The sequence below is a fragment of the Neoarius graeffei genome, chromosome 25 (genome assembly GCF_027579695.1).
Source record: "Neoarius graeffei isolate fNeoGra1 chromosome 25, fNeoGra1.pri, whole genome shotgun sequence".
NCBI lineage: Eukaryota > Metazoa > Chordata > Actinopteri > Siluriformes > Ariidae > Neoarius > Neoarius graeffei.
Window position 1 is genome coordinate 8,666,151 of NC_083593.1, and position 14,751 is coordinate 8,680,901.

General features: G+C 40.8%; 1 protein-coding gene across 3 annotated transcripts in view; it reads right to left on the bottom strand.

Moving 5' to 3' along the window:
* LOC132873312 (ankyrin repeat and LEM domain-containing protein 2-like) overlaps positions 1-14,751 on the bottom strand; it is an 89,723-nt gene that overhangs the window by 54,126 nt on the left and 20,846 nt on the right. For all 3 annotated transcript variants that reach the window (XM_060908712.1, XM_060908710.1, XM_060908711.1), the window contains 3 exons: positions 13,503-14,010; positions 7,155-7,286; positions 6,946-7,073 (listed from right to left, as the gene is read on the bottom strand). In XM_060908712.1, coding sequence (XP_060764695.1) covers positions 6,946-7,073; positions 7,155-7,286; positions 13,503-14,010 — 768 coding nt within the window. The remainder of the gene's footprint in view (positions 1-6,945; positions 7,074-7,154; positions 7,287-13,502; positions 14,011-14,751) is intronic.

A 14,751-nucleotide genomic window follows, 5' to 3' on the forward strand; every position in this document is an offset into this window, starting at 1 on the left:
GACTTTTTCATCACTGTTTATAGCCTAGCAAACTAGACCCACCTGCCTAGCGGCCAAAAATATTTTTGCCTACGAGTGGGTCTAGCCTCGCACCATATCAACAACACACCCCGGGCATCAAATCGTGCCCGCCAATCACAACGCAAGGTTTTTGTTTGGATTCTTTGGGCGGGCTTTTGCAGGAGTGACGACAAAGCTGCGCGACGCTGGAGAAAGCACAACAGGAAAGATGGCTACGGCTAGTGAACAGCGCACGTTTGACTCCGCTTTGGAATCAGTTTTAGAAGAATTAGACTTGGAGTTTTCGTTGAAACATGAGCAGGAAGAGGCTCTCCGCTCATTCCTTTTCAAGAAGGACGTTTTCGCTGTTTTGCCGACCGGCTATGGCAAAAGTCTGATCTACCAGCTGGCTCCGCTCGTAGCCAAAAGGATGGGGCTAGTTTGTGCAGTACGAAGAATTAATAAACAGCTTTGAAACATTACTTTTTGATTGTTTCTTATTTTCCCGTTATTTTAAATTTAAGGGAAATTATTTCACCAAACAAAAACTCTCAAAAACAGTTTAAGCAAACCCTTGAAAAAAAAAAAAATGTTAAGTACAGTATGTGGTACAGACTCCGAACTTGTGGTCATTATCTCCAAACTTCTTAATATCTAGAACCTGTTTATTAATTAATACGCATTTTGAAAAATTATTATTATTTTTTTTTTATTAAATGTTTATTTGATATGGACATAGCAATAACATTGGACAAACCAGATGCATTGTTTGAGTGTTTTAGCACAAGTGCTAATTTACAACACCAGTCCACAGGAGGCTTTTATAAAAATAAAAACATTCAAATATGAAAAAAAAAAAAAAAAAAACAACCAGGAAAGAGATAAAAGAGAAAAAGAGAGACAAATTTCGAAGCAAAGACATTTTGAACAAACCAGTCAGCCAACTACAAGACTTAATGTGTACACTGTTGTGTACATTTTAGCCATTGTTTTAGTCCTTTGTAAAAAACATTTCTATTTGTTTCCAGCTTCAACTCTGTGGGTAGAGAATTCCAGAGTTTTGCCCCCTTTACAGAGAGGGCAGACTGACAGAAAGAAGTCCTGCATCTTGGAACTAAACAATCACCACTAGTGACAGCTCTCGTAACTCTGTGAGAACTCTGGCACCTAATGGCCAACTCAGAGAACAGTGTTGGCATATGATTATTTAAGCATTTGAAGAAGAATGTAAGAATATTAAAATTAATAAAATTATCAAAGGTAAAAAGCTTATGTTTCTTTAATATGTGGCAATGATGCCATTTCACTTGTTTCTGGTCCATGATTTTAATTGTTTGCTTAAATATTGAGACTATGGGTTTTATAGTGGTAGAGGACGCCTGTGACCATGAGGTAATACAGTATGATAAATGAGAGAAAATCCTTGCATGCATGTATAGCTTTGCAGCTTTCATTGACAGGTTTCTTCTAATAAGGCGGAAGCAGTTCAGATTTGGTTTGACCTTATCACAAATGTGTTTAACCTGACTATCAAATTTTAAATATTTGTCCAGGATAATACCTAGATACCTCACCTCATTTACAGCATCAATGATTTCTCCCTTGATCATGACCTTAAATGCATCATGGTTAGAGGGGTTATTATGGATGGAAAAACATATGGTCACAGTTTTTTTAACATTAAGGGTTAAATGAGATAGCTCAAGCCACTCAGATATATGAACCAAAGCCTGCGTCAGGCGTTCGCTAGCCAGACTGGGTGTTTTGGCAGACACATAGATAATTGTGTCATCAGCATACATCTGGCAGTTAACACCTGGGCAGCAGCTTGGTAGGTCATTGATATACATGGAAAACAGCAATGGGCCCAGCACTGATCCCTGTGGTACACCCATGCTGCTTCCATGTACATCAGACTTTACCCCATTAATCCTAACACACTGCTGTCTTCCCTCCAGATATGATTTAAACCACTTCATGGCGTCAGCTGACATTTTGAACTGATTTAATTTGTTCAGTAGAACTTTGTGATTCACAGTGTCAAAAGCTTTTTTTAAATCCAGGAACACTGCCCCTACAACATTTCCTTTGTCAAGTGAAGTTTTGATCTTCTCAATTAGATAAACATTTGCTGATTCTGTAGAATGTTTCTGTCTAAATCCAAACTGCTGTGAATAAAGCAGTTGGTTAGACTCCAGATGCTCCATTAATTGTTCAGCTACAATTTTTTCTAGAACTTTAGATACTACAGGAAGAATGGCAATAGGCCTGTAGTTGCTTACTAAGTCCTTTTCTCCTGATTTGTAGACTGGAGTGATTGTTGCCATTTTCCAGCTCTCAGGGAAAGTGTAAGTTTGAATTGACAAATTCACTAAATAAGTAATTGGTTCCACCAGACAACTGTGATATTTCTTTATAAAAGCAGTGTTTAAATTCTGGTTGTCCTTTGCCATAGAGTTTCTCAGGTTTGCAATCACCTTTTTAACTTTGTCCTGAGATATTTCTTTTATGCGAAAGGAGTCTGTGTCGTCGTAGTCAAACTGGACAGGAGGCGGACCAGTATATTTGAAATGTTTTGCTAATTCTCTTACAGATTCAATAAAAAAAATATTAAAATCATTTGCAATTGATTCATTGCTATCAGTAGGTTTATTGAATATTTTGTTCATGTTTAAATGTTTGTGCTTACTTGTGTTAGTTAATCTATTTATCTGTTGCCACAATTTAGAGCTGTTTCCATTGGCCTCTTCAATAAGTTTGTGAAAATAATTGGTCTTTGCTTTGCGCAGCTCAGACACTACTTTGTTTCTTAAACTGGTGTAAGTAAGGTGGTCAGTGTTAGTTTTAGTAATCAATGACCTTTTGAGAGCAAGGTCGCGCTCTTTGGTGAGCTTTAAAATATCACTGTTAAACCATGGGAGAGAGTTTTTCTTCGGTTTACTTTTCCAGGATTTTGTATGCCTGGTTATTATGTCGTTAAGGGTAGATGCAAAAATGTCCGCACTATGATCTATATTTGACTCTTTCATTGTCATCTCCCAGTTGACTTCTTTCAGATCATGTTCAAAATCAGCCATTTTTGACTTGGGGATTCCAGTTGTTGAAATTCGATTTTGTATTTTGTTGTGATGGACTAGACGCTTTTTGGTTAATTTCCTTATAATCAGTGTCATGTTGTGATCTGAAAGACCAGTAATGAGATTATACAGCTTTATTATTCTCTCTGGTCTATTTGTAAAAATCAGGTCAATAAGTGTTTCACTTTTTCTAGTAATCCGTGTAGGTCTATCAATCAGCTGTTTGTATTTAAATTTGTCCATCGTTGATTTGAGTTTTGTTTTCCCCTTTTTGTCTATCCAATTAATATTAAAATCTCCAAACAACATACATTCACAAGAGGTATCAACAACATTCAAAAGATTTTTCAGATCATTGTAAAAATATACACCGCAGGATGGAGGATTATACAGTGCAATTATGTTGAATTTCATGTTTGGTGAAAGTATTACATTTAGTCCCAGGCACTCCAAGTTCACATTCAGGTCAACCTGTAGGACCTTAAACTGTTCTCTTATGTAGATCAAAACACCCCCTCCCCTTCCCTTGTGCCTATCTCTCCTGTAACATGTATATCCTGGTACATTGACCAGGTCAGTAGAAATGTTACTGGATAACCAAGTCTCAGATATGCACAAAAAATCCAAATTTGACTCTATAAGTAAATTTTGTATCTGATCTATTTTTGGTAAAAGGCTTCTTATGTTTATATGCCCTCCCATAATTCCGTTCGGTTTTTTATCTGGATTCCAAATGATTTGGGCATGATTCACAGTTTGTAAAAGTCTCGACTGTCTCTGTTTCAAGGCTGCACGATTTGTGAGATGTTTTTTGGCACTCACAGCATGCCGTAAGTCTATTTGACATTCATTCGTTTCAGTCGGTTCATCCGCATTCATTTAGACATGATTCCCAGTTTGGAAAAGTCTGAACTGTCCTTGTTTCCGCACAGCGCGATTAATAAAATGTTTTTGGGCACTCACTTGTTGCCGTCTTAGATGACATTCGTCCGCTGTTGCAGTCGGTTCCTCCCGAGGATGATATTCCATGGCTGGGGAGATGTCACGTAATGTTAAGTCCATACGGGTCACCGAATCCAACATTGGCTCGCCGTTTCCGATGCCAGCTGGCGAATTCACCAGCCTCTCCGCCCTGGACTCGGCAAGAGAGCCCCGCCAACCGGCATTCCACTCGGTCAGATGACCTCCAAGCGCCGCAGGCCCACACGCCACTCTTCCCCCATGATAGACGCTCTCCAACACCGGAGCCAGGGTGAGTTGCGTGTGTGTAGTATCTGGAGCAGGTGTAGTCGCTACCGATGGTTCTGACCGGGACGGGGTGATGTTATGCGCTGTTGGGTCAGGCTCTGGATGGCAAAGAGGGCCTGGATTTAGATGGACATCTCCTGATATTAACAGCAACATTAGTAGCAGCATTTTGGCTGATGACTGGTTGGCCTTCTTCCCGGTGTTGATTTTGCTGCTTTGCGTAAAGACCCGACCATTCTTCGAAAATCGTATGAAAACGGTGTGATATCCTAATCCAAGAAAGTTCAGTTGTGTTTTCTCTGTCAGAATGCCCAGAGGATCAGCGGTATTATTATGAGCATGATGCGTACTCACAAGAAGCTTTGATTTGTTGCAGATAGAGAACGTTGGCGTTAGTAGGCCTAATAAAAGACCGCAGGTGAACAGGTAGAGGCCAGCATTGGTTTGTTTTTTTTATTTCAAGGCCTCCCCCACTGCTTTCTGTCGCTCTGACTACGTCACAGTCACTGTTGCGCTGATTGGTCAGAGCGTTGGCCTATACGCACAGAGACAGTTTGAAAGACAGCGGGTTGTTCCGCCCACACCCTTCGGAAATGTCTACGAGCGAGGCCAGACTAAATATTCACATTTAGTCTGGCTTGCCAGGCTACACTGTTTATACAATTTTGTCAATTTATCATCACCTCTTATATTTTATTCTTTCTTGCTGTCATCAAGACGAACACATTGGAAATAAGTGTATTTTATACTTTGTGTTGTCCTTGGTGCTATTTATACTGTATCTTTTACATGTATGAATTTTACCGAATAAATCCATACCATACCAGCAGCTCGGGTGTTTCTGGCAATATTTCCGCACAAATGCATCCTGCTGTAATGTTCGCATGAAACCTGTATAGTAAAGCAGTGTTTGTTTACCCTCTTTCGGCGTTGCCGCGGGGGTTGGACTGCATACTACGGTAATTACAGTAGGCTAACCTGAGGATGTCTTGATGAAGTTTTTCATGAATGAGTCGAGATCATGGTAACGAATAGTATAACGCATAGTTTCAGCCTCATTTTACAGGTAAAGAGTTCGGGTTTGTCCATAATTCAGGGTTGCGGCTCATCAATACACTATTTCAGATGTATAGTGGGGGGGAGGGGGGGAAACACACACGACATCGTCACTTTAGTAGGCCATTTGCTTTGCCCCTTCAGTACTGAAGTATACACTCAGCCTTGCGCCCAAATGACGTCACGCATCGCCCTTCCAACAAGCAACATGGCAGCATTAGAGTAGCGATACAAAAACGCTCACAACTTTCTTATAATGGTTAAACATGCCTGAAACTTTTCTTACAGGCTCTCAATATTACAAGCTACCAACCCATGCATGTATTTACTTTACATTTTCTATTCCTTTAATGTTGAAACCTTTCATTCCATTTTTAGTCTACAGCATTTCTATACACATGCCTAAGACTTTTGCACAGTACTGTATATATCTCCTGTCAATCACAGCGACACTAACCAATCATGGGCATCTGGAAGCCCAGCCACCTTGTAATGGAGATGTAGTTATTTGGCTTTACATGTGTTGGAGAAAGCATGTGTTATAATTAGTGCTGTCAAGCGATTAAAATATTTAATCGCGATTAATGTCGCGACTGTCATAGTTAACTCGCGATTAATCGCAATTTAATCGCACATTTTTGTCACATGAAAAACCATTGCAATTCTCTTATCAGCATAAAACAGTGAATGGGCTTGCTCACCGTTCGAACTACGGGGTACTCGGGGGATCCGAGATCCCCTGAAACAGACATGAGATCCCTTGAAAACATGATTTGGGAAATGTTGGGGGGTCTCTAAAATATTGGCAAAATGATGTTTATTGACATAGCAATCGTGTGTAACGGGAAGCATTTGCATATCCGAAGTGAGCACGCGATGGAGATCCGCGCTCTGAGACAAGCACAAGCACCCCAACCCCCCGCCAAGGGAAAAAAAGGGACCCTCCCGAAAATATCGCCATAGTTCGAACACTGGTTGTACCAGTGTTTTTTTTTTTTTTATTGCAGAGCATAACACGTCTTGTCACAGCCACTGCAAAGTGGGGCTGGAGCCGCTGATGGGAAAATGAAACCTAAGCCGAGCACCGTGGCTCTTTGGGGGAGGGCAGAGGACTCTGGCTGTGCGGGGCGTGGCATTACAGTCTAGCTGCTATCGTTTTTCTAAGCAAAGTCTCTGTTCCAAGTTCCTGGCAGTTTCAAAAGCTTATGAAAAACCTACATCATGTCACAGAGCGTTAATCTCGCGATAAAAAAATTATCGCCGTTAAAATTGAGTCAAGTTAACGCGTTAATAACGCGACATTTTTGACAGCACTAGTTATAACCTACACCCTATCTGGCTGATAGCCGTCACATGCTACAGGAGAGATGGGGAAGAAATGGCAAAGACCAAAATAAGAAAAATATGGGGGGAAAAAAAAAAATTCAAATTGAACAACAATTATTAACAAGTGCATTTTTTAAAAATAATTGTATATAACTTGCATAAGCAATATAGAAAGTACACTATCGAATTAGCGTTTAAGTGCATGTGGAGTGTTTGCTGGGCGAGCCGTTATACACACATGATGCAGGGATGAACTTGTTCATGTTGAGGAAGCTGGGCGAGCCTGTTAGCCAGCTGTGTGTAATTCTGCGAGGAGTAGATGTCTGGCTCGTCGTGTGTCGGTTTGTCACTGTAACACTCGGCCATCTGATAAACCAAACCAGAATTAAACTCTTCATTTTAATAAAGATGACTGCAAAGAGGAACGATTCATCTGGCTTTGCCTACCGGTGCCTCTGAGATTCAGGATAAGAACCAACAACGTTCCTCCATCTGCTAATGCAAGGGAAGCGCTGCTCATCGATGTCTATTCCAGTCACTGCGAACCAAACCTCACTGTCCAGCTTACTGGGAGAGTCACTAAGCAAAAACAGCAAACAAATTTCACAGTAAAGTTCTCTCTGGTGTTCCTTATAAGAATAAACAAACCTCCAGTTTAGAGAGTTTATTTGCATTTAAGTTATCAAACATCAAGTATTCATTTTAGCTCCCAATAAATTCTCTGTTCAGACACATGTACTGGACAGTAAATCACTAAATATGGTTTTACAGGGATCCCAGCAGTAATTGAAAAAAATAGAGGAATGTAAGAAACTATCACCGGGCGGCACGGTGGTGTAGGCTAGTGGTTAGCGCTGTCGCCTCACAGCAAGAAGGTCCGGGTTCGAGCCCCGTGGCCGGTGAGGGCCTTTCTGTGTGGAGTTTGCATGTTCTCCCTGTGTCCGCGTGGGTTTCCTCCGGGTGCTCCGGTTTCCCCCACAGTCCAAAGACATGCAGGTTAGGTTAACTGGTGACTCTAAATTGAGCGTAGGTGTGAATGTGAGTGTGAATGGTTGTCTGTGTCTATGTGTCAGCCCTGTGATGACCTGGCGACTTGTCCAGGGTGTACCCCGCCTTTCGCCCGTAGTCAGCTGGGATAGGCTCCAGCTTGCCTGCGACCCTGTAGAAGGATAAAGCGGCTAGAGATAATGAGATGAGAAACTATCAGCAGGGGTCAAGGGGGCTGCCTGAAGCTGTTGAGATTTTAACATTTAAAAGATGCTATAGAACACATTTTTTACATAGATTTAACATAGAAAAGCAACAGAATTTAACCATAATGTGTATCTATTTGATACCATATTTTGTAATCAATGACATAAGTGGCAAAAAAAAAAAAAAATTATAAAAATTAGACGAAAATGTAGCTTTGAAGAATATACTTGCCTAAATATTCCACTGATTTTGTTATAACAATAGTATCCATAGTTCATCTCATTTTTTTTTTTTGTTTCAAGTTAATGTCAAAACTAGTCTAATATAAGCCATATTCATTTTTCAAAAATCATGAATATGAGCAGAAATCAATGATTCAGTAATATTAGATATATACATATGTACAGCAAATACTGGAGATATTTGATTTAAACCTTTCTCTTTTTGAAAGGTTTCACTGCAGAGGAATTTCATGCTCTTTTCTGGGGTGCATTCTGTGATCTTTCCTCCCGTTTTCTCTGCTTTTGTTTCTCTGATCTTTCCTTCTGCTTTTCTGATGTTCCTGCAGTGCTCTGAATTAAGTTCAACGCATTAGAAACAAAAGCACGAACGGAGTTAAAACATGTTTTCTAGCAAATGGGCGCTTGTTCTATCGCGTACAGTCTCGCGGTCAGTGTTGCCAGATACTCCTGACGTTTTCCAGCCCAAAATATGTTCAAAACCCGCCAAAATGCACTTGAAACTCCCCAACTGGGCGGAGAACCGCGCAATCTGGCAACACTGCTCGCGGTATTTACATCAATTTAACTTCCGAGTGTTCCCGAATGTCAATGAGAACAAACGAAGCCGACGAAAACATCGCTAAACAAGCAAACCAAATCAGAACGTATTCTGCTGGTCATTTTACTTAAACATATTTTTAATGGATATACAAGAGATTTAAAAATAAATAAATAAATAAATAAATAAATAAATAAATAATCCCACTTTCGCTAGAAAATAGCGGAATTCCGCTAAATAGCGGACGTCTGGGATCCCTGGTTTTAAAAGAATTAATGAAAAATAAAAGCTCAATAAAACATGCTTTTAAAATGAACAAAAATACGATTTCCCAATATTTTTACAAGTACAAGCCATTTTCATTAAGAACATCATCTTTAAAATTGACACAGTAAAACCTTTAAAGAATTAAAACAAAGGGGAGGAAAGGGAAAAGAAAGGTAAGGGGGGGAAAAAAGAAAACGTCAAAAGATACTGTAAATCCATTAATCCATTATCCGTAACCGCTTATCCTGTGCAGGGTCACGGGCAAGCTAGAGCCAGTCCTAGCTGACTATAGGCGAGAGGCGGGGTACACCCTGGACAATGCGCCAGATCATCGCAGGGCTGACACATAGAGACAAACAACCATTCACACCTACGGTTAATTTAGAGCCACCAATTAACCAAACCTGCAGGTCTTTGGACTGTAGGGGAAACCGGAGCACCCAGAGCAGTGGTGGCTGGCCTATAGGGGGCGCTCGGGCACTGCCCTCCTAGATGTGGAGGGGAAATATATATTATATATATTTTACACACAGCGTGTCTCAAAAAATGTACTCACACTTTAACTGTCCCTAACATGCTGCCTTTTTTGTGTTGCAGGTGTAATTAATTAATCACAGCATGGCAGGAAATTATAGCACCAAACGAAGAACAATTGATGCATTGAAATTGGAAATTGAAAGACAATGTCGCGATATTCCTAATGACCTGTTTCTTGACGTTTGCGAATCCCTTGGTGCGCGTTATCAGCGTTGTCTGGACTATAATGGTCATCAATTTGAACATTTGCGAACATGATTCTTCAATTACATTTGTCTTCTGTATTTGAAGCTATTCCATTTCACTCCATGTTCATAAATAAAGGTTCTCTCATCATTCAAAGTGCGAGTACATTTTTTTGAGACACCCTATATATATATATATATATATATATATATATATATATATATATATATATATATATACACACACACATATATATATAAAAAATATAAATAAGTGCTGTCAAAGTTAACGCGATAATAACGCGTTAACACGATCTCAATTTCTCATTCTCATTATCTGTAGCCGCTTTATCCTGTTCTACAGGGTCGCAGGCAAGCTGGAACCTATCCCAGCTGACTACGGGCGAAAGGCGGGGTACACCCTGGACAAGTCGCCAGGTCATCACAGGGCTGACACATAGACACAGACAACCATTCACACTCACATTCACACCTACGCTCAATTTAGAGTCACCAGTTAACCTAACCTGCATGTCTTTGGACTGTGGGGGAAACCGGAGCACCCGGAGGGAGGAAACTCACGCGGACACGGGGAGAACATGCAAACTCCACACAGAAAGGCCCTCGCCGGCCCCGAGGCTCGAACCCAGGACCTTCTTGCTGTAAGGCGACAGCGCTAACCACTACACCACCGTGCCGCCCGATCTCAATTTAACGTGATTAAAAAAAAATAGTGCCGTTAACGCAAATTCTAATTTGGCCCTGCGAGTCACCCATAGTTCCTGTTGAGGCTTGTCACGCGCTGCTTCAATAAGAGTACGTGTGAGTGATGGAGAAAGGCATAGACATATAAACATCCTCGCCGCCATATTGGATGGGGCAAAGTGGAGATTCTTCAACCGTCTCTGGTATAGTGTCTAGACAGTAGCCGAGAATAAAGACGCCTCATTCATGTGCTGTGTTTAACTGTACCAACACGTTTACCGTCCAAACGAGATCACATGGGATTACCTTTCACAGGTGAGACTGGAAAAATACTTTTCAATACTGTTCCTTCAGTCTTCAGTTTCCCAGCTCATCTCCACCGGGTAGGTGTAGAGTTATAAGCAGTGAGAATTAGAGAATACAGCGCCACACTATGATGAACGTTTTTATTTTTGTTATCTGTTTTTTTCTTCTTTTATGGCAAATACTTCTCTTCAAAAGAAACTAATGAGTAAAATAAAAAATTTTTTTTATTTTCACAGTGATATGCACTTTATTTTTCATCCCTTGGTTTTCTCATCTAATATGGAAGTTATGGATGTCAGTGGCTGTGACAAGACGTGTTATGCTCTGCAATTAAAAAAAAAAACAAAACACATTGGTACAAAGCAAGCCCATTCACTTTTTTATGCTGATAAGAGAATTACAATGTTTTTTCATGTGACAAAAATGTGCGATTAAATTGTGATTAATCGCGAGTTAACTATTACAGTCGCGACATTAATCGCGATTAAATATTTTAAATCGCTTGACAGCACTAATATATATATATATATATATATATATATATATATATATATATATATATATATATATATATTTTTTTTACAAATTTTATCATCAATGTCAGTTTTACTTAACATTGTGTGCCTACATGCAATCTGAATTCTTTAAACAACATTTCCACGAACTGACTCTCATTCAACAGTGAATTTCCACCGACAGACTCGTAGCATTTCTCTTCTTGGGTGCTCGTCAAAGCGCCCCAGAAGTGCAGCAAAATAGCCAATCGTGTATGGTTGCTAGGGAAAAATAATAAATATTTGGCCAATCAGCATCGCCGAATTTAATGGTTTTGGGGTGCTGGAAATTTCGCCCATGCTACAGAAAATGTGGGAAAGTTTTGGATTGCTATGGTGATAAACTTGAGGTCTCAAGTCGGTCAGTCAGAGAGATGATGGCGATGACGACAGTTGAGGGGCAGCTTCCACCAAATTCGGTGAGATCTTTGTTGAACTACCCTTTCATGAGAAGGATGGTGGAAAAAATCCATGTTAAGGAGCTGCGACCCGACAAGCCCGAAATAAACATCACCCAGCCAACCAAGGAGAAAGTTAAAGCCTACAACAGGACTTTTTGCAGGAGTTGGTTCCAGCGCAAGTCGTGGCTGACAGGCTGTGGAACAGCCAATGCACTTTTTTGTTTCCCCTGCATCCTTTTCAAAAGTGACAGGTGTGATTTGACGTGGACACAGACTGGACAAACTGACTTAAAAGCACCTCTCCGAACGCATCAAGAAGCAGGAAAGATCAAGAGTTCACATGGAAAAATGCGTAAAGCTAGCTGTGCTCGGAAGGATTAGTATAGCGGCGCAGCTAGACGATGGGCACCGCATTGCTGTAAGAAGGCACAATGAAGAGGCATTTGAGTATTGTATTGTATTTGATACCGTTCCTTTCCGAAGCATAAATGTAGCTGCAAATTGTTAATTTACTTTATCTGTGAAACTGATGATTTTAAAGGGGTACCAAATATAATATATACAGTTGCTGATGTGACAAAGTAACGTATTCTTAAGTATTCTATCAAATTTATATACTAGAAAACAACGAAATATCTTGGTAATTGTAAATATAATACTTTATACGCTAAACCGCACAAGAGTCGCCATTTTTAAAAGACCGTGACGTCAGCGCTACCCACTGCACTAGCGGAACTCTCCGAAATAGAGGAGATAAGCGTGTAATCATGGCGTCGGGCGCATCAAGTGAAAGCGACAGCTCTGTCGAATCATACGAAGAGATCCCGCAAGACACACTGCAAGCAGGCTATGGCTTAGAAGGGTACCAGTTTGAACCTAGGAGAGGTACTCTCGACTCCGGTGATGAAATAAGAGAAGAAAGCTCGGATGACGGCGAGGATGAGACTGATGCTGACCATGGGCATGGCGAGCGTGGGGCAGAGCGTCTGCGTGCAGGTGACACGGCGTGGTGCTCATGCGGAAAATGTAACGTGGAGTTGCTCACGAGTCCAGCAAAATTTATTTGCTGCAATGAGATAGGCGCCACCCGTGGACTTGCGAAATCGTCGCACGTGCTATTCCCAACCTCAATGAGCCAACACAACTGGGCACATACATACGTCATGAGTGTTACGCAGAGAAAATGAACGTGCATTCTGATTGGATAAAATTAATATCATGGCGGGCTGTTCAAACTGCGGGAATAGTTTGCTCGAGCTACTTTCAAAACACTAACTTTCCAACCTTAGAACAAAAAACTTTTGTAAGTCTTGAATAAGGTTCGTTAATGTGTGTTTTATTGTTATATTTACTCTATATATTGCCCTCTGTTCCCCTTTAAGAAGGAAATTAAATTATTGTGGAATTGTCATCATTTTCTAACTGTTCATTTGAATGCTTATACTGGACTAGGCAGGGAAATCTATTGGCACACCAGCCCCACCAAGAATTTTTTTCACCAGCCGCCACTGACCCAGAGGAAACCCATGCAGACACGGGGAGAACATGCAAACTCCACACAGAAAGGCCCTTGCCGGCCTCTGGGCTCGAACTTAGAACCTTCTTGCTGTGAGGCGACAGTGCTAACCACTACACCACCGTGCTGCCCTTACATCAAAGATGAATGAAAGAAGGAAAAAAGGGAAAGAAAAATATCAAAAAATGAAAGAAAGGAAAAAAAAAGGAAAAATACAAAAGAACCAGAAGAAACAAAAAGTGCAGTTATTAAAACTTATGAACTTCTAATTGTAGCTTAAGCTTTTTATTTCATACTCCCCCCCCCGAAACACTACACATGACATTCTGTTGTATAAATGGGGAGCTTACCCGGCGAGAAAAACACATGGCTGAAACTCCTCAGCATGGTCAGGTGTGCTGTGTGTGGATTTGTAAGAGGAGCAGGAAGACACAGAACTGCTCAGATCTTCGTCCTCACAGCTGCAGGAACTGGTATGGTCCAGAATCCCTCGTGCTCGTGTCACTGGCACTCCACTGCTGTGGGTCTGGCAGACGGCGTCGGTATCCTCATCCGCTGTGTGGTACTCCTCTGAGCCGGAGTCGTCCTCCTCTCTCTCTGTCCGGCCCCACGCTTCTAAAGAGCTTCCATCTAAACCAGACGCAGCGAGACAACCTAAACCCGAATCTGCTGAATCCTCAGCACCAGGAGCCAGGTCCAGGGCAACCTTCTCAAATTCATTCCTGAGGTCACACACCGGAAACCTGTTACTGAAAGACGCAGAGGCGTTTCCTTCCGTCCAGCTGTCTCGGGCCACCGATGTCCCAGGGGACAGCTGATCATCGAGCAGTGTGTCGATTTTAGGTGCCTTTTTACAAGCTGTTTAATAAATAAATAAACACACACACGTTTATAGTAATAATCCTACCCTGTAAACAATTTTAATTTTTTGCATAATAAATGCTCCTTTTACATCCTAAAAAAATAAATAAATATGAAAATCAAGGCCACGTTTTGCGAATTCATTCCACCGATATTTACTTGTTCCCTCATTTTAGTTAAAATCATGGCCATGTTTAAAACAAGGGAACAAATTAAAATCATGGCCACAATTTAACTAAAGCAAGAGAATTAATATTATATATTGTGGGAATTAATTAGTAAAACATGGCCGCTAGGGTGCATCAGTTGCCCTCACTTTCATAAAATCTGATGCATTTTTGTCCGGGTGTTCCTTTTCACCAATAAAGACATCCTGTAAAATTTTTTGACCATATTCAAAAGTCTAATGGCGGCACCATGAGGTTCATTTTTTGCCAAAAAATGCTTATGTTTTCGCGTAAGGTTTGAATCACAATGTTGGACTCCATTTATTGATTTCTTGTGACCCAGAGATCATGTTAAGAACCTTTGCAAGGGATTGAGAAGCATTAATCTAATCTCATCTCATTATCTCTAGCCGCTTTATCCTTCTACAGGGTCGCAGGCAAGCTGGAGCCTATCCCAGCTGACTACGGGCGAAAGGCGGGGTACACCCTGGACAAGTCGCCAGATCATCACAGGGCTAGAAGCATTAATGTGATTCATAATACATTTGTATTGTTTAAAAGTAGTTGAACA